Source organism: Bos indicus, chromosome 7 (assembly GCF_029378745.1).
Source record: "Bos indicus isolate NIAB-ARS_2022 breed Sahiwal x Tharparkar chromosome 7, NIAB-ARS_B.indTharparkar_mat_pri_1.0, whole genome shotgun sequence".
In the NCBI taxonomy this organism is placed as follows: domain Eukaryota; kingdom Metazoa; phylum Chordata; class Mammalia; order Artiodactyla; family Bovidae; genus Bos; species Bos indicus.
The window spans coordinates 60,992,940-61,020,487 of NC_091766.1; the positions used below are offsets into that span (position 1 = coordinate 60,992,940).

Genomic DNA, 27,548 nt, shown 5'->3' on the forward strand with positions numbered 1-27,548 from the left:
AAATTAGCCCCAAACCTAATTACCATCCTGTTTTAGGAGATATGCATCTGAACTCTTGCTTCTCCAGGAGGTAAAGGGGTAAAGCTGGCATGTACATAAGAGGTGCTGGAGCCTGTTTGGCATGGCTCTTTGGAGAGAGAGGAGAAAGGAACTAGGGAAAGAATGTATGTCTTCTCTTGTAACAGCAAGTCAAGAGGCTTCTGGAGTGCAGGGTAGTAACTAGACAAGCTTGTTCTCACTTGAGCTTCTCTATCCCCTGTCTTTGCTCTCCAGATGGCAGTCAGATCTCTGGCTTTTTACAGGAAAGTATCGTTCCTCTCTGGCACAGTCTTATCAGGAGTCTGATGGCAGAGCAGGTTTGGGAAACCCTACCAGTCAGTCCCACATTATACAGAACGCTCATGGTGTGATACAGTTGATGTTTTTAGTCAGCCTTTTTGTTTAGGGTAAGTAGGTGAGAAAAGAGCTCTCCATGCCAGTCAACATAGTGAGAATCCTCCCTGTCTCTTCTGTGATTCCTGTCTGTCCTTGTTTCTGAGTATTAATCTGCCATTAAGCTCTGTTTTAACTTTCATGTACTGTGTTTCCCATGGAATCTGTTCTAAACCGCTATGTTTGATTGCCAGTGAGTGACAAGTTTGCCAGAGAAAAGGCACAGTGCTGACTTAGCAATTTCATGTAGCTTTTTAAGTGACCTTGAGGCAAACTGTTCCAGACAGATTGCAAAAAAGGAATGATTGACAACTTCCCTTAAACATTTTTAGTAGTGAATTTTTCTTTCCTTCCCGTGTTTAGCAAGAGTAAACTGGGAATTGACAGTCTTTCTCATATTTGAGAAGCTAGTATTCATTTTTAATCTGTAAGAAAAAATTTATTGTGACCAATGGAGAAAAATGCACAGAAGTGACAGAATGCTTCCAAAACAACCATCAATAATTGTCGATGTTTTAGTGAAAACAAAACTAATGCTCACTGCTACGCACCCTGTTGATGTGTAATAAATACTGATGACAGTGACCACTTTTCGCTTTTTGGGCCACCTAAAACCATTGTGTAAAAGGATTTAGAAGCATCATCTTCATACAACATATTTTCTTTGGAAAAGTATGTCCAACATTGAAAGCTTATAGTTCTGTATCTGGACCTTTATGGGTGAGGGAAAAAACCAGATTTTCCAAACTTTGGATTAGGAGACTGGTTTATATGAGACTGAAACATTTAGCACACCATTTTAAACAAACAAGATAAAAACCACGAAAGTGCAAAATCATTTTTAACCCATCCCTACATTCTAAACAGTATGTTTATGAGAAACAAACCCTGTGTATAGCACATCTACTGAAATGGGAGACTTTTAAACATCTTTCTTGTTGGCTCCATAAACTGCAAGTGTTGATTTTCTTTTGAGAGAGCTCTGCCCATCAGTTTACATGAAAAATGCCTTCCTATCATTAAAGCAGTTTCTCAGGAGCTAGATTTCTCTCTTTGAGGTGATTTACATCACGATTAAATGTAATAGTGTCCTTAGAGTTTTGACATCCATTTAGAACTTAAGTCTTGAATTTCAGAAATGTTAACTGCTGTTTGTATTTGTGTCTCTTTTGTTTATTGTTTGTAACAAATATTTGCTCTGTCTCTCCAGTCTTAGATGAATAGGAATAGTAAAATCAAAGTATCTTGGTTGTCATTTGTTTTCAACCCAGTCTTGTACCTCACCCGAGCCAAGTTTTGAATCCAGATCATGGTAAATACCTAATGCCATGTGACAGAGTAATGAGTACATGTTCAAGATGACTTTATAGTTTAGCAAACCTTACCATGGGGGAATTAAAAAAAAAGAGTCCAAAGAATTTAGAAAATCTCTTAAAAGAACAGAATAACAGGCTTTGACCTTTACCTCCCATTTCTGTCCAAAATGTAGATATAAACGATTCTGGAACTTTCTGCAATTAGCAGATTCTTGAATTGTGTTCTGGTTTGCTTTTCTCCTATCTACCCGAACAAATAAGACATTCTGCTTTTGGAAGCCATTTGTAAAAAATACTGAAGATACACTAGAATTTAAATCTTACCTTGTCTGCTTGGTTTGAAATCTGCCTGTACTTTCATGTTAAGATTTTTTGATTGCTGGTATTTAAAGGAATCAAGCCTGAAACCAAAGCCAAAGGAATCTGCTTTCTTGCTCAAAGGTTTGGTTGATTTAGTCGATTAGGTGATATTTTATACACTTTATTGACACAAAATGTCTTGTTTACTCTGAACTTTAGAGTCTAACTGAGGCATATTTGTATTGCTTATTGATGAATGTACAAAATTCTGAATATCTTAAAATGGTCATTTAATTGAAATGTATGTACACTCTTGATGGTTAAAACTCATACAACCAGAGGGGTAGAGTTCACCTAGAGTCAAAGGGTAATATTCAAGAGAGAGGTGAAGGGGAATAGACTATTAAAAAGATGATCTCTGAGCAAGCAAGGGAGAAGAGGGCCTCAGATGAATAGGATTCAACCCCTGGTTAGCTTCATACATGACTGTCCATAGTAGGGAGACCAGGATTAAGAGCCACAGCTTAGTCTGAGAGCAGACTCAGAACTGGATTCTGCTTCTAGAAGGGGAGTGCACAGATTCACCAAAGTGAAAGAGCTGGTAGCCAAGGTTGAGGCCAAAGCCGAGGTTGACCTACTGCAGAGCTCTAGACTGAGTGACTGTTGCCTCTGATAGCAGTAAAACTGACAGATGTCTAATTGACTTTTTTAAGGAGCAAAGGAAAACAAAATTTGGATAAACTGACATAGCTTTTAAACATCAGTAGACACTGAAGCCAAAATTTACTGGTAAATTTATAGCGTGGTAAATGGTGATCTTTAAATGGTGTCAAAATATTAGATGAATTCATTAGACTATTCTAATGCTCATGACCACATTTTAACAAGAAAAGTAATTCTCTGCAGGGGTATTCGGTTAGTAATTTGTCACTTAAGAACACGTGGGGTGTTAGCCCTGAGCTTAATATAAAAGTGAGAATAGGGTTGTAGTGAATTTTGGGGGGACTTAAACCTAGAAGTTATAATGATAAATTCAAGCTTTGTGCTCCGTATTCATGTTCTTGTTTTCCTCTATGTATTCCTAGAGATGAGCCGTGTAGACAGTACCTCAAATACATCCTGAGGACCTATGCAGGAGTCTAGGGCCCTGGCCAGGTGCTGGGACTTAAATACTAAATCCAGTAGGTGGGCTATATGCTAACTCTTCTAGTAACACATGGCAGCACTTGGAGGTGCTTTATGGAGGGCCTAAGCTGAACCTGGACCGATGTCTGAGTGGAAGGCAGGCAACTGAGGCAAACAAGGACACCCCTGTTCTGCTCAAGGAATGATTGCACAGTGACAAGGTAAGAATCCAATCGATAGGATTCGGACTTTGATTTTTCTGTTCTTTGATGTTTCTCTTTTTTTCCGCTACTGTTTTATCTGTTCTAGTGATGCCTTATTTGAAACTGGGCTTTAAGAACTGTGAAAAGGAAGAAATTAGATCTAGAAAGCTTTTAGGCTATGAACTAATTAGGCTTTTTTTTTTTTTTTTCTTGTGGTATAAAGATTTTAGAAATCATGAATGGAATCATTCAAGTGCTAATAACAAGAATGAAAATTATAATGCAGTAGGCCAAAATAATATACCAACTAGTTTATTATCATAGCCTATTATCATTATTAAAGTAAAATAGTTTTGAAATACTATATACAATTTTAGGTTTTTTAAAAAGATGTTAGTAACTTTAGAAATGGAGAATTTAAACATAGAAGTGGGGGAAATTTATTTCTATAAGGTAATTTTTATCTTGATAAGGACTATTTTTTAAACAAGTGTTTTGCACCTGAAATTTTAAAGTAAACATGTTAATACAGTTAGGAAAGTAAAATAAGCATTATACCAAATAGTAGACTTTTTTCTGGTGTGTATTTTTCTCCTAGTGATGTAAAATAGGAAGGAGATACTGAATTATGAAAACTGGAATAATGAAGGACACTAGATGGCTATATTGGAGCCACCACATTTATAAATCTACATTGGAACTTTGGATAACCTTTCTTGGACTTGAATTATGACTCTGAAATTGGCCAAATAATTGTAATCTTATTAAAAATACCAATGACAGAATTTCTAACAAAGGGTTTTTACTAGGCAAACAGACAAGCATCCTTAGGCATAAAGGATCTCTAACTGCAGTTTAAAGAAACTTATTTTAGGGAAGTTTCCCACACCCCAATCCCCATCCCTAAAAAATTAGTTGGAATGATACTGCTCTTGCCTTTTCAATTCAAATCAGTTGGGGAGTTAGTGTTTGAGTTCTGTTGCTGCCATGATTCCTCAAATTAGTGTGAACAAACCAATCTATATAACACGCTACCTTTTTTGGTCTCTTCAGTTTTGTATACAAATCAAGACAATATTAGGATTAGAGCTGAATGAACTTAAATTCTCAGTCTTGTCTATTCACTAAAAAAGAATACTGTTTTTTTTTTTTCCAGTTTATTCAAGGCTAATGACTTTTGAGAATGTGTTTTATACCATGTATGTATATCTGTTTAAATTAAAACAAGTGCCCTGATGCTACTCCACATAAATTATGCTTAATCCTCCATGGATTGAGGATGAGTTGTTGATGGATTACAGCCTATTTCAAGAGAGGGGGGAATTGGTTAATAGCAGCTCCTTTTCTTCTGGGATCTGTTTGTGATATTATTAATAAGATCCTGTATGTGTTGAGATCTAGAGGTGCCATTTCATTTGTCTTTTAATAAACTGTTATGCTAATAAAATATTACTGTGTATACATTATTCAAGTGCAAGAGGGAAGTGTTTCTAACTAAGCATATTTAGGTCGCCAGTGAATTTTAAAATACCGTCTCTTTACGTTGGAGTGTGATTTAGTCATTCATTTTTGCCACCAGACAAAAGTATTTGTCCTTACAGAAAATCTTAAAGCATAAAAAAGTCTAGTTCTTTCCTTTTTGCTTTGGGGTCCTGAGTCCCCTCTGGGGACTCAATTTTTCTATCAGTGAAGTAGGGGAAGAGGACTGGATTGCTCAAAGAGTCTGCCAGTTCTTATGTTGCAGGACTCTTGTTCGTTACTGTGTTGAAATCAGAAAATTCAAATCTGGCTTATGTTTTACTACTGTCCTAACACTGAATTTTGAAGCACATTTTCCTCATCAGATTGCAGCTAACACCTTATACCAACTAAGTGAGAGAAATGGGAGTGCAGTTCCTAAGTGGAGCACATACCACTTTGTAAGGACTAATCTGTACTACCATCTCTTCCCCATACCTGCTGAGAGCCTCCCGGAGTGTCCCCCCTCGTCTGCCTCTCAACTGTGGAGAAGAAGTAGGAGTGTGTGTATAGGGTTAAGGACAGTTGTCCGTCTTCCTTTGGCAGTGCTTTGGTAGCCCTGGGCATTCTGCTCCTAAGCTCGCACCTGCCCCACAGGGTGAAGGAGTGTGCCCTCACTCCGTCTGCACGCAGCATCTAGGATCCAGAGCCCCTGCAGTGCCTCCCACACTCATCCTCTGGCATCTCCTCTAACCAACTTGGAGGGCTCTGCGATCCTGTCGGTCCTTTCAGTGCTCGTGTCCTTGGCCTTGTTTCTCCTCATATAGCACTACTGCTTAAAGTTTGAATTTCCAGATCCATTGTAACTGATCAAAGTATGGCTCTTCTTGGAGAAATAGCCACATGTGCATGTATATACAGACACTTGATTAGAAAAAAAGGCTGGTTCATGGACCCTCATATCATAAAACACCTTGCATTGTAAGCTCTCCCCAGATGACTGTATCCACATTTATGGCTTTAATTCCCTTATTATATGTATGCTAATGCCAGCCAAACATAATTTCCAGCCTGACATTTCTAAACACTAACCAGCATGTCTGTCTGTGTATAAATCTCCACAGCTGTTACTGGACAGTTCAACCTGGATCCCACAGGCATCTCATAAGCAATGTATCTCCAGGCACCTCCTATTTAACCTCTCTTGATTATGGCATGAGCTAGCTACTCAAGCCAGAATCCTGGGAAATTCTAGAACATTCCTCTTCATCTCTCACACCAAAGCCATCTACCTGACAAGTCTTTGAAGTCCAACACCTCTTCTTTGCCCTCAATGTGTATCATTTCTCTTTGGGATGATGTCACAGCCTAACTAGTTTACCTGTATTTCTGCAGCTCAGCCTCTACATTGGTTCTCAGTTTCTACAAAAATGAAGTTTGACACTTGTAAGTGGTTCTCCAGTGTTTTTAGGGTAAGTTCAAGATTAATGCTTTAGCCAACAGGACCTTAAAAACTGTTCTTGCTTGCATCTCCAGTCACTTGTCCTACCACACATCCTTTGCTTGACATCCCTACGTCTAACGTTAGCTATTCCCAAATGGGCCATTTTTTTAATACTCAGGCCTTTTTATAGAAGGCTATTCCTTCTGCCAGGGATTGCTTCCCAGCCCCATATACATAACTCCCTACTCTTTCTTCAGACACTTCACATTAAATGTCTCTGGCTCTTAGCAACAATTCCTATTGAATTCCTCTTCTCATGAGGCTCCTTTGGGCTCTATCTCTATACTTCTGTAAATTTCTCTGATTATTCTCTAAAATGGCATTTACAACTCTTATTATTTTTCCCTCCTCTCATTGATATCCTCTGCTTCCTGGACTGCTTGAGGGGAGGGTCATGAACTTAATTCATTCTTTGTGCCTCTCAGGTCAGCAGTGGGTATTTTATTAAGGCCCAACATGTCAGTGATTATTGAAAGCACGGATATATTGATGGGTGACTATTTCTTTAACACTGGCTTATTTGCAGAGCCTGTCAATTATCTGCCCAGTCAATTAGGTGGCATGTGTTATCAATAGTTGAAGGGATAAGTGTGTATAATGGGGTGAATTGGGTAGTCTGAGGTACAGTTATTTCTTTTTTTAAAAATAATTTTATTTATTTTTGGCTGTGGTGGGTCTTCTTTGCTGCACAGATTTTTCTCTAGTTGTGGACATTGGGGGCTACTCTAGTTGCTGTAGGCAGGCCTCTCATTGCTGTGGCTTCTCTTGTTACGGAGCACGGGCTTTAGGACACACAGGCTTCAGTAGTTGCAGTGCAAGGGCTCTGTAGCACAGGCTCAGTAGTAGTAGCTCCTTGGCATGTGGGATGTTCCTGGATCAGGGATCTAACCCGTGTCTTCTGCATTGGCAGGCAGATTCTTTACCATTGAGCTACCAGGGAAGCTCAAGGTACAGTTATTTCTAAATCAGTTGCTTGAACAAGTCCCACATCCTGTGTCTCCTCTCCCTTTCCTCTACTTTCTCAGTCTCTGCTATGTCAGAGAAATTCCAAGTGGCTGCTCCTAATTTCTTCAGTTGGCTGAACTGTCTCCCTCATGTAGCCCACCTCTGCCCTCTGGTGGCGGGAATATGCTCTGAGTGAGTGAGTGAAGTTGCTCATTTGTGTCAGACTCATTGTGACCCCATTGACTACAGCTCATGGAATTCTCCAGGCCAGAATACTGGAGTGGGTAGCCTTTTCCTTCTCCAGGGGATCTTCCCAACTCCGAGATTGAACTCAGGTCTCCCGCATTGCGGGCAGATTCTTTACCAGGTGAGCCACAAGGGAAGCCCAAGAATACTAGAGTGGGTAGCCTATCCCTTCTCCAGAGGATCTTCCCGACCCAGGAATCAAACTGAGGTCTCCTGCATTGCAGGAAGATTCTTTACAAACTGAGCTACCAAGGAAGCCCTCTGCTGCTGCTGCTAAGTCGCTTCAGTCGTGTACGACTCTGTGCGACCCCATAGACGGCAGCCCACCAGGCTCCAGCGTCCCTGGGATTCTCCAGGCAAGAACACTGGAGTGGGTTGCCATTTCCTTCTCCAATGCGTGAAAGTGAAAAATGAAAGCGAAGTTGCTCAGTCGTGTCAGACTCTTCGCGACCCCATGGACCACAGCCTACCAGGCTTCTCCATCCATGGGATTCTCCAGGCAAGAGTACTGGAGTGGGGTACCATTGCCTTCTCCAGGAGGCCCTCTACCACATCCCAATTCAAAGATAACTATCTATCCTTTGGTATTATGATTTGTTGGAAAGAGTAAATGGTAAGAAGTGAGACAATGCTTGACATAAATATGCATTCAGTAAGTCTTAGCTTTCTTCTTTTACACATCAGTTTTTAAAATACTTATTTGGCTGCTTGAGGTCTTAATTGCAGTATCTGAGATCTAGTTCCCCTATCAGGGATCGAACCCTGGCCCTCTACATTGGGAGCATGGAGTCTTAGCCACTGGACCACCAGGGAAATCCCTTAGCTTTCTTCCTTTTTAATGAAAGAGCCCTTCATAGGAATAGGGCAAAGACAACTCCTTGAGTTTATCTATTGCTCAGGTTGGGTGGTTCTGGAACACTGAACCCCAAGATATTTTAGTGGTAAGGCAGGTCCTTGCCTCTAGATGGTTGGGTTCCAAATTGGGTGGATAGTAATGACAATGTGTGTGTGTGCGCTCAGTTGTGTCCAACTCTTTGTGACCCTGTGGACTGTAGCCTGCCAGGCTCTGTCCATGGAATTTTCCAGGCAAGAATACTGGAGCAGGTTGCCATTTCCTACTCCAGGGGATCTTCCCGACCCAAGGATAGAACCTGCATCTCTTGTGCCTCCTGTATTGGCAGGTGGATTTTTTTACCACTGCACCACTTGGGAAGCAAGTGATGACAACAGACAGTATTTACAGGTACACTTTTTTATCCTTATGACAGCACAATTGAGGTAGGTCCGTAATCCCAGAATGGTGGCTTAGAAAATGGATTGGTCAGGTGGGACAAAAGCAGAAAGTCAGAGAGAAGCCAGAGAGGGCCTGATGAAGACAGCAGACCAAGGAGGGATAGCATCAACCTTTTTTAGTTTAAAACAGTGTCAAAATCCTCTAATTTTGGGACTTTCCAGGTGGTCCAGTGGTTAAAACTCTGCGCTTTCACTGGGGGGTACAGGTTTGATCCCTGGTGAGGGAACTAAGATCCCACATTCCAGGAGGCAAAACAACAGCAACAACAACAACAAAACCCCAATATCCAAGAGGAGCAAAGTTTCACCTGACATAAACCAGACTGCAAAAGCTCTCCTGGATCTGATATCCATCTACTTGGATATAATTCATATGATATGTTAAATGAGTCAAGAACGTGAGATTTCTCTTTTTAAAGAGCACGTTTAAGCACATACTTACTGACTATTACTATATACAAAGCACTGAGATAAAGCCTTTCACACTAAAGTCTTATCTTACAGAATTGGAGATTCCCGCAGTGACTTTCTGTGCAAAGAAATAGGTTTAACTCTATTAGAATTCTTCATTATCAAAGAATAGATTGTAACCTGGACTGGAATAATATTTGAACAATGATTCATGGCAAAATTTTGCAAGTCCTTTTAAAATAGAGGGCAGCCCTATCTTATCTCCAAATCATTTTCTAGTAGGATCAGTGCTGCTTGCAGTTTTAAAAATAATGTAGCTTTGACATTCAGATCAGATCAGTCGCTCAGTTGTGTCCAACTCTTTGCGACCCCATGAATCGCAGCACGCCAGGCCTCCTTGTCCATCACCAACTCCCGGAGTTCACTGAGACCCACGTCCATCGAGTCAGTGATGCCATCCAGCCATCTCATCCTCTGTCGTCCCCTTCTCCTCCTGCCCCCAATCCCTCCCAGCATCAGAGTCTTTTCCAATGAGTCAACTCTTCACGTGAGGTGGCCAAAGTACTGGAGTTTCAGCTTTAGCATCATTCCTTCCAAAGAAATCCCAGGGCTGATCTCCTTCAGAATGGACTGGTTGGATCTCCTTGCAGTCCAAGGGACTCTCAAGAGTCTTCTCCATCACCACAGTTCAAAAGCATCAATTCTTCAGCGCTCAGCCTTCTTCACAGTCCAACTCTCACATCCGTACATGACCACAGGAAAAACCATAGCCTTGACTAGAAGAAACTTTGTTGGCAAAGTAATGTCTCTGCTTTTGAATATGCTATCTAGGTTGGTCATAACTTTCCTTCCAAGGAGTAAGCGTCTTTTAATTTCATGGCTGCAGTCACCATGTGCAGTGATTTTGGAGCCCAGAAAAATAAAGTCTGACACTGTTTCCACTGTTTCCCCATCTATTTCCCATGAAGTGGTGGGACGGGATGCCATGGTCTTCGTTTTATGAATGTTGAGCTTTAAGCCAACTTTTTCACTCTCCACTTTCACTTTCATCAAGAGGCTTTTGAGCCAAAGATGGAGAAGCTTTATACAGTCAGCAAAAACAAGACCAGGAGCTGACTGTGGCTCAGACCATGAACTCCTTATTGCCAAATTCAGACTTAAATTGAAGAAAGTAGGGAAAACCACTAGACCATACAGGTACGACCTAAATCAAATCCCTTATGATTATACAGTGGAAGTGAGAAATAGATTTAAGGGCCTAGATCTGATAGATAGAGTGCCTGATGAACAATGGAATGAGGTTTGTGACATTGTACAGGAGACAGGGATCAAGACCATTCCCATAGAAGAGAAATGCAAAAAAGCAAAATGGCTGTCTGGGGAGGCCTTACAAATAGCTGTGAAAAGAAGAGAAGCGAAAAGCAAAGGAGAAAAGGAAAGATATAAACATCTGAATGCAGAGTTCCAAAGAATAGCAAGAAGAGATAAGAAAGCCTTCTTCAGCGATCAATGCAAAGAAATAGAGGAAAACAACAGAATGGGAAAGACTAGGGATCTCTTCAAGAAAATCAGAGATACCAAAGGAACATTTCATGCAAAGATGAGCTCGATAAAGGACAGAAATGGTATGGCCCTAACAGAAGCAGAAGATATTAAGAAGAGATGGCAAGAATACACAGAAGAACTGTACAAAAAAGATCTTCACGACCCAGATAATCATGGTGGTGTGATCACTGACCTAGAGCCAGACATCCTGGAATGTGAAGTCAAGTGGGCCTTGGAAAGCATCACTACGAACAAAGCTTTGACATTACTTGATGTTAATTTATACACCAGTACTTACTGATGTGCATACTGATGTTTACTGATGTTCCCAGCACAGTGCTAGGCACCTTTATGGTTACAAAGGCAGAGTGGTTCCTGCTCTCATGAAGCTTACAGTCTGGCTACAGAATGTTGACAAAACATTTAAGTGCTTAACTGAATGATAGAGACAGCAGTGCTGAGGAGTCGAGGGAGAGAAAGGTGGAACAGGCGCTGGAGTCTTCAAGAAGGGCTAAAAGAAAGAGGACTCTGGTTAGTGCTTGAAGAACATGTGAGGCCCAGCTTGGTAGAGAACAGGGTGAGGCATTCAGGCAAAGGCACCTGGCGGACATGGGTGTGTAATGAAGACAACGGCCCATGGTGGGGGCCACACTAAACTGTCCTGACAACCAAGCTGGAGATGCAGGTTGGAACCAACTCCAGAGGGTGCTAGAACTCAGCTAAATAGTCTTGCTTTTGTAGGCCTTTGGGAGCCACTACAGATAATTGGGGAGGGGAAAGAGTTCTAACATTATGTGCAAAATGGACTTCAGGAGAAAGATGAGGGAAGAAATTAGAAATTTTATCTGTAATCCTGACACATGGTGAGAGCAATTAAGGTGCTGACAGTGAGACAGAACCACAGGACTTAGCCAGAACACAGAGTTTTCCTCTCCTATGTGTTAATAATTTAAAATATGTATAGTAACTTTAATTCAAATTATATTGTTAAAAGGAAAAAATATCCATAATAAAGTTTTAAAAAAACATATCTATTTAAGCATCTGCTTTGTGTGTGTTTGTTCTTTTGTTCAACATGGAAGTGGTATTTTCTATGATTAATCTGCTTTATACATCTGGTTCCATTAAGTAACTACAGGAAGAAAAATCACTAAATTGCTATGGATTTCTAAAATATCCATAAAATTAACTTGTGGCAGGGAACCACCCTACAACAGTAACAGGTATTGCGTGTACCTTCTAAAAATGAACCTGACACTTATCTAACTCATGATGAATAGATACTAGGTTTAGTATAGATAGGGTTTCAGATAGGGTTTCAAATAGATAGGGTTTCAAAGGATATTAAGCATGCCTTTTTATAGGAGAAAAGCTTTTAGTATAATTTAATTTTTAATTTTTAACTAGAGGATAATTGCTTTACAGTGGTATGTTTAATATAAATTTGATGATAAATTTGTACAGTTTTAAATAATTTAACTCTGCTCTCACAGACTCTTTGAAGAACAAACACAAATGAATAAGGGTGATTTATGGGCTTCCCTGGTAGTTCAGTGGTAAAGAATCCACCTGCCAGTGTGGGAGATGCAGATTTGATCCCTGACCTGGAAGGATCCCCTGGAGAGGGAAATGGCAAACCACTCTAGTATTCTTGCCTGGGAAACACCACGGTCAGAGGAGCCTGGTGGGCTACAGTCCATGGGGTCCCAAAGAGCTGGACATGAGTTAGTGACTTAACAACAACAGCAATGAAGTAATTGTAGTGAAGGCAAACAGTGTGCCCTTGTATTAATGACATGGTCCAGGCTGGGTTATCCACTAGTGTGCAGAGGACCACCGTGGATTATCAGAATAATCCAAACATTCTCACACAGGTCATCTCTCTTATAAATGTTCCTCACACCTTGCCTGGATTTGAGAGGTACAGTGGTATTACCATGCTTTGCAGGTTGTAGCATGTCTCCTCTTTCAGGCACTTTATTTCCCTATACTCTGGGACCCTACTGATAATAATCCTGAAGTACTAAAAGATGCTTTGATAGGCTAGAGGGCTCTTGGTAATTCTTTTGACATAGATGTACCTCTACTGAATACTTGGTAGGGCATTCAGGAAAATAGCTAAGAAGGTCCTGGAGTTACTAGATCAGCAGGAAGGAGTTACAGTTCTAGAGTAAGAACATCTGATGCTTTTTTTTTTTTTTTGACAGTTAGTGATTGGGAGTATTTAGATGGCCAGTTAAAAAGAGAAGTGGTAGAACACAGCAGGACCAGTGCTTCTCAAGCACGAACCTTGGACCACATCAGCATTGGCATTGCCTGGGAACTTATCAGAAATGAAAACCCTTGAGTCCAAAATTCCATTCAAGAAAGTTTCCTGATTATTTCAGAAAACTGGAATGTTGTCATAATATTGCTCAAAATTTAAGTGCAATATCCTATCTAAAGAAATTTATTCTTGTAAACTACATCCTCTGAATTAAAAGCAGTTAATTTCTATATTATTTTGTTTGGAGGAAATCTGTAATTTTGGAATCAACAAGAGTTTGCATCACTTTTCTCATTAAATATTCATCTATGCATTTAGCTGTCCAAAAATGGCACCAAGAACACCCGCACAAGTGGAAAGGAACTGTCTAAGCGTCTGTGCACTTGAGATGGCCTCTGTGATGGTGATTTTTGGCTGCTGTGGTAAAGATGCCTCCCCCTTATCTTCACTTCCAGCTTCATCAGTACTTTCGCTGGCTCCCATGTCCTGGATGACCTCTGTGTCCAACAGCTCCTGAGAGATGATGAGGTCATCATCTGCAGTGACAAAGTCTTGGAAATTTATTTCATTTGGGACACAAGTGGCAAGAGCCACCAAGTGCCATAACTTTTCAGTGGCAATACCTGGTTCACCGGTGGCTGCTTCTGTGTCAGAATCTGTCAGTTCCACAGGGACGATGCCTGCCTGCTGCCAGCATTTCACCACTGTGGACCGCTAGTTGACTGACCACCATGCTGCAGCAATCATGCCATCAGCCTGCTTGATGTCCACTTTTTCTTGATCCTCACTGCTGTTGAACTTGAGGAAGATCCGTTGTAAAGGTGGCTCCTGTACAGCACTTTCATGGTATGAATTATGCCAAGATTCAGTGGCTGCAGGACGGCAGTACAGTTTGAGGGCAGATACCACACCTGACTCCTTTCCAAGCATGGAAGAAGCATGCTGTGAGCAGAGCACTTGTCGATCAGCAGGAGGCTCCAGCGTTCCGCCTGCTTCATCCTGGCATCCACTTGCATCAGCCACTCATTAAACAGATCCTGTGTCATCCATGCCTGCTGGTTGGCTCAGCAGTCACAGGGGAGGGAATGGACATTCTTGAGGCAGTGTGGGTTGGCTGACCTACCAACAATCAACGGTCTCATTTTTTCAGTTCCTAAAGTGCTGCAACAAAAGAGTGCTGTCAACTGCTGCCTTGCTTTCTTGTCCCCTCGACAATGGTCCCCTTTAGCAGCAAGTGTGCGCTGGGGAAGCAACTGGAAAAACATTCCTGTCTCATCATCATTAAAGATATCATCTGGGCTGAAGTCAGCAACTAGTTTTATAATTTCCTCTGCATGCCACTTGTTAACTGTTCATTAATCTCTCACTATCCCCTCTACAGACTGCTTTCAAAGAAATTTCGTGGCGATCCTGAAGTCTGTTCAGCCAGCCCACAACTTGCTTGAAAACTGTCATAGCCAAGCATATTGGCCAAGTTTAGTGCTTTTTTCCGAATGACAGAACCAGTCACAAGAACTGGACTGGATTTCTTGAAACCAGGCAAAAACAGCCTTATCAATGTCGTCATAAAAAGCATTCCTTATCCTTTTCTGCTGAAGTCCCATACATGCCTCCCGCATCTTTTTTCAAATTTGGCATGATCCTTCAGTATTCTGGCCTAGAGAATTTCATGGACTATGTAGTCCATGGCGTCACAGAGTCAGACACGACTGAGTGACTTTCACTTTAAGAATGTAGACAGAGTAGAAGGAGTGATGCCAAATTCTTTTGCCACATTGCCTTTCCTTTTGCCTGAGTCTACAGCTTCCACAACTCTCATTTTCTCCTCCAGGGAGAACTGCGGATGCTTCTTGTTCCCCTTGTTTGCCATATCTGTAGAGTGAGGGTCAGGCCACAACTACCAAGGCTGTGTCCGTTCCTCCTCTCGGCTTGTTTTGCTGCAAGTGTGGAAAACCGAGAAGACAGAATGGAGTGCCTATCAGGAACCAAAGATAATGGATTCCCCCTAAAAGATGAGTTCAGATTTTTTAAAATCGTATTAAAAAATGATAAGGCCAAAGTCAAGAGAAGATGGGATTCATGCTACTGACTTTTTGTAGAGATTACTTATACAGATTCATCATATTAATAGAATGTTTGAAATAGAAGAGATCTAGTCAAGTTTCCTCAAATTTTCTGAGCCTTCATAAAAATAATAACTGTGTCTGCTGTCTGCTATGAGACTAGACTGAAATAATAGATGGTAAAAGCTCTGCAAATAGCAATGCATTATATAAATTCAAGGAATTATTATCAGGCTTATTTCATAGATGCAGAAACTGAGGCCCAGGGAAGGGGCTTACCCAGGTTCATATAGCTCAGATTTCTTGACTCAGATTAGTGCTGTTTCTGCCAGTCTATAGTCCTGCTTGAAATCCCACCACCATGAAATCTTTATAGCTCTGTCACCATGGTTTGGAAGGATTTTTCACTGTGGGAAGATGTTTCCGGTAGCCACACATTCATTTAATAAATAATTACAGGTGCCTAGTGGTGAGGATACAGTGATGAACAACATTGTCAAGGTTCCTGCCCTTGTGAAATATACAATGTGATATAGGGAGATAAACAATAATTGAACAGAAAAATTAGTTAATCTAGAGTGTGATATGTACTATGAAGGAAATAATCCAGCAGTAGCAGTTCTGGTAACTGCCTGCTTAAACCTTTTATCATGAGAATCCTCTGAGAACAAGAGAAGCTGCTGTGCTTTAGGCTGTGAGACTTCTGCCACTACCTCCACACGTCTATCCATTCATGACATCCTCTTTGTGCTAAGCACTATACTTGATGTCAGCCATACAAAGATGAATGCAGCATAGTGCTTACCACTGAGGACATTACTAGGGAAGCAGGGAAGACAAAACTATAGAGTGTATGGAGTACTTTAATAGAGGCTACAGTGTACTGTGGAAGAACAAAGAAGTGGGATGATCAACTGGTGGGACAGAGATGGGCAGTGTATTTCTAAGAGGAAACAAGATTGATGTTGGGAGTTAAAGTATAAACAAACAGGAGTTCATGAGATAGAAGGAACTATGTGTAAAGGCAATGAAGTACTGTAGAAAATAAAAAGGCATTGTCGGGGGGAAAGTGTCTTTGGAGAAGAAAACAAGGATCTTGGGATAGTAAGAGGCCTTTAGAGTTTTGGGGGTTTTTGTTTGTTTGTTTTTGGAATGACATGATCAGATTTGCACTTTAGAAAAGTCTTTTGGTTGCAAGGTGGAGTACCTAATGGGTAAAGTACATTTTCCTAAGAGGTGGCCCTAAATCTGAAGATAAATGCAGGCTAGCCTATAGGCTATATATAGTTGGGCTATGTTAATTTGAGTGCAACAAGAAGCTCCTAAAGGATTTTAAGCAAAGAGAAAGATGACTGCTGTGTGAAGAATGGAATGGAAGGGTGTCAGAGAAAAAGGAGGAGACTAGGAGGCTGTTGCAGGACCCTTGATGTGAGATAATGGTGGCTTGTTTTAGAGTAATAATGGAGATGGTAAGAAGTGGTCAGTTTGGGACAATGTTTTTTCAGATCTTCCTGATGGATTGGTGCAAGAGGAGTCAAGGATAACTCCCAAGGAGTCAAGGATAACTCCCAGATTTCTGGCTTGAGCACTTAGCAATTGAGTGAATGGTGATGCCATTTACAGAAATAAGTACCAATTATTGGTTCTTTGTAAACATAACTTGTTATTAATACTTTACATGCTTAATACAGCTTATATGTGATGGGACTGGAATTCAAACCCAAGGAGGCTCAGTACAAAGCTAGCATTCTGCATACTACAGAGTGCGATATAGCTTGTTCTGGGAACAATACCAGTACTGAGAAGAGATGTGGAAGGAGAATGACTCAGAGCCAAATCAAGACCTTGGAGGTCAAGTTCGAATTTTATTCTAAGTAAACAAGAGGACACTGGAGGGTCTTAAGCAGAGAGTGACCTAATCAGATTTACAGTACAAAAAGATATGTCTGCGTGTTGTGTGGAGAATAGATTGTAGAGGGAAAAGAGGGGAGATTGGAAGAAACTGCATCAGTTCAGGCAGGTGACTAGGAGAAGGCTGGTGACAGTGGTAGATGGAGAAAGCCGATAGTGGTATAAGCAGAAAATAAGCAAATCCGGGAGTTGGTGATGGACAGGGAGGCCTGGCGTGCTGCAATTCATGGGGTCGCAAAGAGTCGGACACGATTGAGCGACTGAACTGAAGAGTGCAGGGACTTGTACAAATGTAGGACGATCTGTGACATCGGCAGGAAGGGACAATTCTTATCTGATTGCACATGTCATTCAGTTCCATTTGAATCAGTCACAACCATTACTGTGCGTGGGACGGTCGGAGAGACGGATTGCGGGTAGATCACTGGGTGAGGAGGACGGCTTGATGAAGCGCTAAGAAGTAACAAACCTATCCTGAACAAGCGGTGACAGAGCAGGAATGGGGTCATGCCTTGAACGCCGTGCTGGGGGATCGTGCTGAGGCTCCCCTGGCCGGACTTGGCTTTGACAGGCGAGGCGGGGCCTCGACCCCCGCCCTCGGCACAGCCCCGCCCCATTTACCTGAACGCCCTACGGCAACACCCGAGGGGCTGAGGGCGTCCAGCGCGGGCGGCCGTAGCTTCTTCCGCCTCCCGGAACCTCTAGCAGGAAGCAGTCCGTCCTCCTTAGCAGCCCCCTTCTAAGTCTCTAAGCAGTTTCTATGGGCCCGCCCCTCAATCTGAGATGGACTACTGCGCTTGCGCGAGGGGTCGCACGAAGTCACGCGCCGTCGGCCGCTTCCGGTGCGCCGCGAGGGCTGCCGGGTCTCCCTGGCGATCGGAGGTGTGCTGCTGACTGCTGCTGCCGCCGCTGTTGGGGCTGAGCCGGTTCCGCGGTGACGCCCGTGTCCCTGCTTTCTTCCTCGGGCTTCCCGGGGCTTGACCCCCGGGGCCCTCGGCAGGCGTCATTGAAGAGCCTGCGGGGCGGACGTGTGCTTCCACACCCTCCCTCCACGACCCCATATCGCGACTCCGAGGAAGGGGAGCGAGAGAGGCTGTCGCGACTCCGCGCCGTGTGTCGCCGGGCGGGGCCGCGGGGCCGGGGCTCCTCTAGCCCCCGGGATGCGCGCGCGAGTCCTCGCCTCCACTTCCTTGCTGCCACTGCCACGACTGGAGCCGCCTCTCGCCGACAGCGCGGAGCGCGAGTGCGCCGGCCAGCCCCCTCGTCGAGCCCCCTGGCCCGGCGCCACCGGGAATGTGAGCCGCGCGGTTTGCACGCTTCTCCAGGTAAGTCCCGCCCTTGAGCGCCGCGCTGCACGAGCTGGGCGTCCACGAGCTGGGAGCTGCGGCTCTCTGAGCGCTGTTGCCTCTTCCTCAATGTAGGAGCAGTGAGCCTTAGTCTCCTCCCGCATTCGTCTAAGGCCTATAGGCCAACCATGGCCCACAGCTGTGCTGTCAAACGCCGTTTAATGAGGGTCCGAGGGGTATCTGATGGGACAGTGAAAGTGTGTCACATATTTCAAGTATTACCTTTTCTTTTACAAGAGGAGAAAACTGAGGCTTCGAGAGTGAGAGTAGATTGCTCAAGGTCATAGAACTTTGTGCGCTTGCTGTTAAAGTGCGTGAATTAAATTAGTACCCTGATCCTCTGCCCTCCAGAGCCCTTGGTTTTACCCTTTATATTATCTTGGCTTTTTTTTTTTTTGCATTGCTGTATTGGGGACTAGGATCTGAAAACAACTCTTGAACCCAGGCTTAAGCCAGGCTAGTCAAACAAGCCAAAACCCAGGGTAGTCTCTTCCTGCCTCTAACCCTCAATGTGTTTGTATGACTTTTGTTTTTTAACTTGTTTTGCTCTGCGTGCTAAAACCCTGTATGTCATTCTTTACAGAAGCTCTCCTGCAATTATTGCTTTTCTCTGTGAGACTCAAAGGCTGAGGAGTCAGTTATTGAAGGCAAAAAAAGCACATCCTCACATAGCCTTGATTTGAACCCTCCGGTCCCTTACCCAATGAAGGCACTGGCCTGTTTCTGACCCAGCCGAATGTGGGTTATGTTCTCCTCCAGAGTTGTGCTGTACCAGCAGGCTGGGGGTTTTTTTGAGGCCGGGGGTGGGTTGTTATGTTTTCTAGTGGTAAGGGAAATTATTTAGAGGTGGTACAGAAGTAGAAAGAACTTTAGGAATAGTGTGTTCTTAGCCTTTGGTATATCTTTAAAAATTAAAAGTGAAATATTTATCTACATTTTCTGGGAGAGGGTATTTCCACTTTCATAGGATTCTCAAAGGTATTCTTGCCTTTCAAAGTTAGGAGCCACAGATTTCAGCCTCTTCAGTCTCACTTGAGGAACAACAGAATTTTAGGGTGGGAATAGACTTGCCTGAGATCGCATGGTTAGAATTTAGACTTGGATCCAGGTCTCCTGACTCAACATGCAGTGCTCTTTTTCTCATTATAACTTATCAGATACTTCATCATTTGTGGAGTGAGTTCTAAATTGAGATGTGAATGGACCTTGTAATACACATATCAGTTCTGTGTTTACTTACATAACTCCTTCTTCCCAGAATCCTAAATTATCTTCTCACAGATTTTCCAGAGCAACTATATTATTTCTTGTAAAATGAAGTTTCTGGGAACCTTTCTGCATCCAAGGATTGAGTCTGGGTAAAACTCCAATGTCGAATGTGGCCACAAATAAACTAACTCTTCTTGAACTAGTCATTGAATTTTTTTTGTAATGCCTTCCTTTCCCTAGGAAAGGCTATTAGTAGATTATCTGTTTCTTAGACCAGTTCTGGGAAGTTAATAATGTCTGTCTGTCAGATTACTGTTTACACCTGAGTGGTTCATTACCTTAGTCACTAACCATATGTGGCTATTTGAACTAATTACAATTAAACAAAGTGAAATCAATTCAAGTTCTTCAGTCACACAATCCATATTTCAGGTGCTCAGTAGCTATAAGTAGCTACCATATTGGAGGAGCACAGATGAAGAACATTTCAGTCATTTCAAAATGTTAATAGAACAGTGCTGATTTAGAATGTTGCTAATGGAGATGGGAGCAGTGTAGTATAATGGAAGAAGGCTCACAGTTGAATTTTTGAGTTAAAAAAAAAAATCTGCTTTTCAAGTCCCTGGGTGTAGTGTCTCTTTGGGGAGGTCATTAAGCATCTCAGTCACAGACTATTCATCTTTAATAATGAACCCTTTTTGTATAGCACCTGACTGTTCCTTGAGCCTTATCACTATAAATCCATGGTAAGGTGGGAGAGACATTGCTTCTTACTGTTTAAAGAGAGAGAATTGAACCTAAAGCAGCTTAAGGACCTGTCCAAAGTCACACAAGTTGGCAGAGTGTAAAGAAACTTCCTACATATTGGCACTTATTACACGTTTGAATGAATGAAAATCAATGAAGCATTTTACTTAAGGCATGAAACATGAGGGAGCGTCCAGAACTGACTCCTGGCTAAGTATTCACCTGTTAACATATGGAATTCTTATAACATGGGGCTAATAAATCTTTGAGTTGAAGGATTACTAAGTGTCTCATGAGTGAATATAAGTGAAAGGGCTAAGCTAGTGATCCCAGATTTGCCTGGTCAGAGGAATCACCTGGGGCGCTTGTTAAGGATGTGTTGTTCAGTCACTGAGTTATGTCCGACTCTTTGTGATCCCACGGACTGCAGCACGCCAGGCTTCCCTGTCCTTCACTGTCTCCTGGAGTTTGCTCAGACTCATGTCCATTGAGTCGGTGAGGCCATCCAACCATCTCATCCTCTGTTGCCCCCTTCTCCTGCCCTCAGTCTTTCCCAGCATCAGGTCTTTTCCAGTGAGTCGGCTCTTTGCATCAGGTGGCCAGAGTATTGGAGCTCCAGCATGAAGGGCTTCCCCAATGGCTCAGCAGGTTAAGAATCTACCTGCAGTGCAGGAGACACAGAAGACGAGCATTTAATTCCTGGGTCAGGAAGATCCCCTGGAGGAGGAAAATGGCAACCCACTCCAATATTGTTGCCTGAAAAAATCCCATGGACAGAGGAGCCTGGTAGGCTACAGCCCAAAGGGTCAAAAAGAGTCAGACATGCCTGAACAACTAAGCACATGGCACAGAAATCTTGTTAAGGATGCAGATTGCCATACCCTTTAGAGATTCTGATTAGAAGGCTGAGGTGGAATCCTAAAATCTGTATATTTAGTAAGTCCCCAGGTGGTGCTTAAGATACATCTGCTGAGTTTGGGAAATGACTGAGTCTTAAAGCCCTGGCAGAGATAAGGGATCATTGGATTGGGAGGCTGCTGTCCTCTTTCAGGTAGATTCTTGACACTTGTTTGTGTTTGACTTTCCTCTAGCCATGGATGCATCGTATGATGGTACTGAGGTAACTGTCGTGATGGAGGAAATTGAGGAAGCCTACTGTTACACCTCCCCTGGGCCACCCAAGAAGAAAAAGAAGTATAAAATCCATGGAGAAAAGGCCAAGAAACCCAGGTTAGCCAACACATTTTGGTAGCTGGCATTTATAAACAGAATCTGCTTGGAGATCTCTGTTGAACAAGAAGACTTTAGACTGTGTCCAGATTCATTGAGAATGCCATGTCAGTTCTTGAAGTCTCCTGATAGAGGTAGTGGGGTTGGGGGAGAGGGAGTTGGGGAGTAGGAAGTGACCAGTTGATGTCAGCAGTTGTCATTCCTTTCCAAATTTTGGTCCTGTTTCTAGGCTGTAGCAGGAAATAGGCATACAAATGGTGGAAAACTCTGTACAAGAGAACCACATCCTGCATTATTAATACTTCTGTTGTCTGTTAGGGCATCAATAAAAATATGGAATTATAAGTAGCACCAATGATACCTATAAAGAATATCCAGATTGTAGCTCTAATCTCCTTCTTAACTGTGAACTCCCCAGACTTCTTGCCGAGGCTCCCAGCTCTGGGTCACTTCGACAGGTCTGCTTGCTTCCCTCTCGGCCTCGGCTAGGTGTTGTTTACCAGAGAGATGACCAAAGGCTATGTAGATGAGGAGGATGTGAGTGGTAATCAGTCCTCTAACCTTTTCCTAAAAGTGGAATGACAGAACATTTGTATCTGTTTTTTGCCCATATTGGGATTTAGAGTCAGCCATCCCTGCAGAAAAAGTGGTGGTGGTGAAGTAAACCAGATAAGCCTTTGCTTCCAGGTTTCTGGAGGGAGAAACCTCCTGTCATTTACCCTCTGGGGATATTATTTAAATGCTTCTTTGCTTCAGTCTCTGTTTACAGAAATGCTTTTGAAATGAAAAGCTGGGTTTTGTATTTAACTCTTCACTACTCAAATATTGTAGAATTTACTGGTTGAGGGAGGGGAAACCTCATGAAGTCCTTGCTTCCTCAGGTCTGCTTACCTTCTCTACTATTACGACATCTACCTGAAAGTGCAGCAGGAGCTCCCCCACCTCCCTCAGTCTGAGATCAATAAGAAGATTAGTGAGAGTTGGAGGCTTCTCAGTGTGGCTGAGAGGAGTTACTACCTGGAGAAAGCCAAACTAGAGAAAGAAGGTCTGGATCCTGTAAGTAATTTTTTTTCCCCCTTCAGCTAATACCTCCATTGCTGTAGTGGTAAGGCTTGGGGAATCCAGCCTCTTGTTCTCCGGTTTTCTTCTCTTGGGAAAACTTTTAAGTTGAGTCATTTTTACCTTTCTTGAGTCTGATATTGTCTCTTTCTCTTTTTTGTCTGCGCCACATGGCTTGCAGAATCTTAAGCCAACCAGGGGTTGCACCTGGGCCATGGCATGGAAAGTGCTGAGTCCCAAACACTGGACTGCCAGGGGACTCCCTCTGTTTCCATTCTGATGATGCCCCACACTCTCTTATACTCTGCTTGTGGCCGTACATTATCTCCAGGGAGCCTTAGGTTCCTTTTCTGAATTTTAGCAAACTTGGAGCCTCTCGTCCTTGTGAGTAGTTAAGTGTTCCTTTGCCTTCATTGAGTAGCTTCTACAGACATTTTCCCTACACCGTGGATTTTCATGTTATCAATTGAGTGTGAATGTTATTAATTTGTGTTGTGTTGACCACTATAAGTTATCCCATAATCAGCAGTTAGGCTTGTGAGTTTAGAGGTAGACACAGCTGCTTTATATAAGACCATGTTCTAGCACTGGTATTGAACTATTGAACGAAAAGTGTAAGCCTAAAGCTGAAGTTCATGGAAGGGACTAAGCCTTTGAACGTCTGCATTAAAGAATAAGCAAGAAAACTCTTTGGTTTGTGTCTGTCAGCCATTTTGTTATTACTGTTCACAATAATAAAATGTACTGACAACTGTTAGTACTGCCTTTTTTTTTTTTTTAACTAAAATTCCAACAGGAAAAATAACCTTGTTGTAAGTGGAAACCTTTTCACCTTAACTCCTTGTTTTCCAATTGAAACAACAGTCTCTGACTTTTTTGATTGTATAGAGCAAAAGTTCTTCAGGAATGCAATGACGATGCTATAGCAAAACAGGTTATGTTTCCTTCAGTGGTGCCCATCTGCCACTGGCCACCATTGAGATTAGTTTGTCCTTGTTGGCTTGGCATTGGTCTTCTTAGAAGAGCTCTGTGTTGCCTACCATCTGGGAGGTGCCGCTCTACCCCTCCTCTGGATGAGTTGTTTGTAAACTGTGAGTCTAGGAAACAATCCCTGTGGAGAAGGAGAGGTGAAGTCTAGGAAAAGTACACATATTTTCTTTGGTTTCCCCATTATAAAGTCACAAACTTTTTGCCCACGATACAAGAAAATTTTACCTAATGCTGAAGTGATACGGTTTTTAGTTTTTAAAAAATTTTCAATTTTTTGGCCATGTGGGATCATAGTTCGCCCAACCAAGAATTGAACCCATGCTCCCTTTATTATAGAAGCACAGAGTCTTACCCAGTGGGCCTCCAGGGAAGTCCCCTGACATAGCTTTTAAAACTGGGTGTTGTTATAGGTTCTTATTAAGACTTAAAAAACTTAAGTAGATCATCTATAGTGATTTTTTATCCATATGTAAATTTGTATCTACCATCATCTCCACCACTATCCCCAAGATTATTATGAATAAACTAGCTCTAATATTAACTAGCTATAACCTTGAAAGAATCATTTAAGCTTTGAGTCCTGCTTTCCTTATTTGTAAAATGGGGATAATAGTATCTGTTCGCAGTGTTTAAAATAGATAATGTAAAACACCTGGCTGAATTCTTGGAACATAGTGACTTGGTCAGTAAATACCACTCTTTAGTAGATTAAATGTCCAGTGACCATATAATAAGAAAAGGTGATATTTAACGAGCATCTGGGATGTACCAAGACCGGGTGAGATTTTCTATGCTGTTTGACCTCTCCCCAATTACCTGGTGTGCAGGTGGGACCCTCTGCCTGCATTCTGTGGGAACCTGTTGGAGACCTTGTGGTGGGCTATGTCCCTTGCAGCTCTTTAGGGCTCTTGCCAGGTTGCTGGGCCTGTGGTTGCAGTGTCATTCCTTACAGTGTGTAAGATGAATGTCATTCAGGCTGCCCTGGTTTCTCTGGGCTTGGATTTGTTGATAAAGTCCAGACCAGCCTTTGTATTTGCCACCATTTAGTTTTGTTCTCTTGACCTGTCGGCTTCAAAGGGTGACTTGAGGATATCATTTCTTCATTTTGTCTCCAGTAAAGGCTCCATAATGGGTTTGGACAGTTTGCTTTCAAGTTTCACCTGAGTGCTTCCTTTGTAGCCTAAGTCTCATCCACTTCTTTTGATTTTTTTTTTTAAAGATCCTTTTGTAATTGATTCAGTTGTTTTTAAATGATGCTTCTAAAATTAGTTTTTGGTCCAATTAATTTCCATTCTCACTTATCTGTTCACTTTGAGCTTTTCTGTTTTCCTTATTGGGTAACTTTCAGTTTAAATTGAAAAAATAAAACACAATCACCTTTTTCTTGGTTCCAGGTAGCCATGCAGAGCTGTGGCTTCTAGTGTTCTGGTACCTGGTCTTCTAGCTCCTTAGAAGACCTGGCCTGGAGTTTCAGTCTTACTACTCACTAATTGTGTGTCTTGGGAAAGTTTACCCTCCTGCATTTCTCTCATTTGAGAAATGGGCATGATAATAGTACCTAACTTAATAGTATTGCTTTTAAGAAGTATTTTCTAAACCTTCCTAGGTCAGTGTTAATGTTTATATTCTCCCACCTCCCCTAGTATATTCAGGTCCTTATTGTATAACCCCTCCCCTATACACATTCTGTTGTGAAGCCTTCTTTGCAAGTCTGGGAGAAGCTATGATGTCAGAATTCTTCCTTGCTTCCCTGAGATCCAGAGTGGCCTATTGGTTTGTATCTTATGCTTTAAATGTTTCATTGAGCATTATACGTCCTGGCATCTAAATCTCCCTTATACATCCTGGCATCTAAAGCTACTTTGAAATCCTAAAGTGTCAGAGCTGGAAAAGAACTCATAAATAGCCAGATTCAGTTCCCTTGTTTTACAGATAGGGCAGCAAAACCTAAAAAGGGGAAAGAATTTGTTCAAGACTCCACCAGATCTGGGAGTTCAGCTCACAGTTGCATGATGCCAAGATCAGTGCCCCTTATAGAATCTAACCCACTTATTGTCTCCTTTGTGACTGAGTAAGTTACACTGGCTAAAGTATGATTCAAATGAAGATGATATTGCTGTTGGCAGAGGCTAACCCTAAGTCATAGGTCAAGAGAATGGAATCTTTCTGGTTCTTCTGTGGGGGGGGCGGGGGGGGAAGCTTATACATGTATATTCACGTGGTCTTACTCTGTTATCTCTGCTTGTCTCCCCGACGTGGCTTCTTCATCGTCAGAACTCTAAGCTCTCTGGACTGACTGCTGTGGTTCCGGACATCCCAGGTTTCCGCAAGATCCTCCCTCGCTCAGATTACATCATCATCCCCAAGAGCAGCCTGCAGGAGGAGCGGAGCTGCCCTCAGCTAGAGCTGTGTGTGGCCCAGAACCAGATGTCCCCCAAAGGACCATCTCTTGTGTCCAACACTGCCCTGGAGACAGTGCCCGGCCATGCAGGCATGGCAGAACAATGCCTGACTGTGGAGGCCTTAGCTGAGGATGTGGGAGCCCTTGCCCAGCCTGGTGCTGTACAGGAGATCGCCACCTCAGAGATCCTCAGCCAGGATGTGCTCCTAAATGAGGCTTCCCTGGAGGTAGGGGAGAGCCGCCAACCTTATCAGACAAGCCTGGTTATTGAAGAGACCTTAGTGAACGGCTCATCAGACCTCACCACTGGAAGCCTGACTGTGCCCCACCCCCAGGTGGGGGAGAGTATGTCTGTAGTAACAGTCATGAGGGTAAGTGACAGGTACTGTGATTGTGCTTTACCTGAGAGAGTTAAAAAGGCAGCTAGACCCATGCAGTGTGATTCTGGAGTAGTGGTAATTAGGAATTGGTGTGGCACTTCTGAGTTGGACTGCAGTCCTCTTGAACCTTTTTGCCCCTAGGCTTGGTCCAAAGTCCTCTTCAGTTTCTTAGGCATTCTCACATCTCCACTTGCTCAGATTAGCCAGTGTTTTCTTCACACGAGATAAGGTACATTAGGAGGGATGGGAATGATATTTGTCCATGAGTCAAAGCCAGGATCTGTTAGGCTGTTGGCATTGGTTAGGATTTTATGTTCCCTTACGATTGTTTCAACAAACATAATAGCATCTTGAAAACTGTTTAGGAGGGATTGTAAATGGCCTTCCTGGGCACAGAGTAAGTAGAAGAAGGAAGTTCTTTTCACAGTCAGGTTGATCGGACTAATAGCCAAGAAAACAGGGGGAGATCTCTTCCCAGTGGCTTTCCATTCATGCCCAGTTGAGGGGAAAGAGCAGTGATTTCAGTGATTACCACAGCGTGGACCCTGGAAGTGAAGAGTTGGGGAGCTGCCACCAGGCTGTCTGTCATCCTGGGTAGGATGGCATCCTGAGAGAGGTAGTTGTCCTGCTCAATGTAAGAGGACCAGCATGCAGTGGCCCCTACAGCTGGATGGGTGAGAGCAGATAGCCCTCCAAAGGATTCCTTGCCAGGCATAAATTTTATTATTTGTTGCCGCAGTGCTGTATATGGTAATGAAGCATGCCATTGACCTGATTAATAGGTCTAGTCAAGGCTATGGTTTTTCCAGTGGTGATGTATGGATGTGAAAGTTGGACTGTGAAGAAAGCTGAGCACTGAAGAATTGATGCTTTTGAACTGTGGTGTTGGAGAAGACTCTTGAGAGTGCCTTGGACTGCAAGGAGATCCAACCAGTCCATCCTAAAGGAGATTAGTCCTGGGATTTCTTTGGAAGGAATGATGCTAAAGCTGAAACTCCAGTACTTTGGCCACCTCATGGGAAGAGTTGACTCATTGGAAAAGACTGTGATGCTGGGAGGGATTGGGGGCAGGAGGAGAAGGGGACGACAGAGGATGAGATGGCTGGATGGCATCACCGACTTGATCGACATGAGTTTGGGTGAACTCCGGGAGTTGGTGATGGACAGG

General features: G+C 42.8%; 3 protein-coding genes across 9 annotated transcripts in view; 2 read left to right on the plus strand and 1 right to left on the minus strand.

The window, feature by feature from the left end:
* The window catches only part of SLC26A2 (solute carrier family 26 member 2), a 22,678-nt gene extending 17,855 nt beyond the window's left edge, over window positions 1-4,823 (plus strand). For all 5 annotated transcript variants that reach the window (XM_019965231.2, XM_019965230.2, XM_070793848.1 and 2 more), the window contains one exon: window positions 1-4,823. This exon is cut by the window's left edge and continues 1,791 nt beyond it. The gene's annotated coding sequence lies outside the window, so the exon portion shown is untranslated.
* PDE6A (phosphodiesterase 6A) overlaps window positions 1-17,868 on the minus strand; it is a 125,451-nt gene extending 107,583 nt beyond the window's left edge. The window contains exon 1 of the mRNA XM_070793846.1: window positions 17,640-17,868. The gene's annotated coding sequence lies outside the window, so the exon portion shown is untranslated. The remainder of the gene's footprint in view (window positions 1-17,639) is intronic.
* A 58-nt stretch (window positions 17,869-17,926) lies between these two features.
* HMGXB3 (HMG-box containing 3) overlaps window positions 17,927-27,548 on the plus strand; it is a 60,746-nt gene continuing 51,124 nt past the window's right edge. For 2 of the 3 annotated variants that reach the window (XM_019965224.2, XM_019965226.2), the window contains exons 1-4: window positions 18,210-18,343; window positions 21,412-21,550; window positions 22,432-22,606; window positions 25,874-26,371. In XM_019965224.2, the coding sequence (XP_019820783.1) occupies window positions 21,414-21,550; window positions 22,432-22,606; window positions 25,874-26,371 (810 nt within the window). In that variant the 5' untranslated portion in view covers window positions 18,210-18,343; window positions 21,412-21,413. Of the gene's footprint in view, window positions 18,344-21,411; window positions 21,551-22,431; window positions 22,607-25,873; window positions 26,372-27,548 lie in introns of all 3 variants that reach the window. The other variant, XM_019965225.2, reaches the window with a different exon arrangement.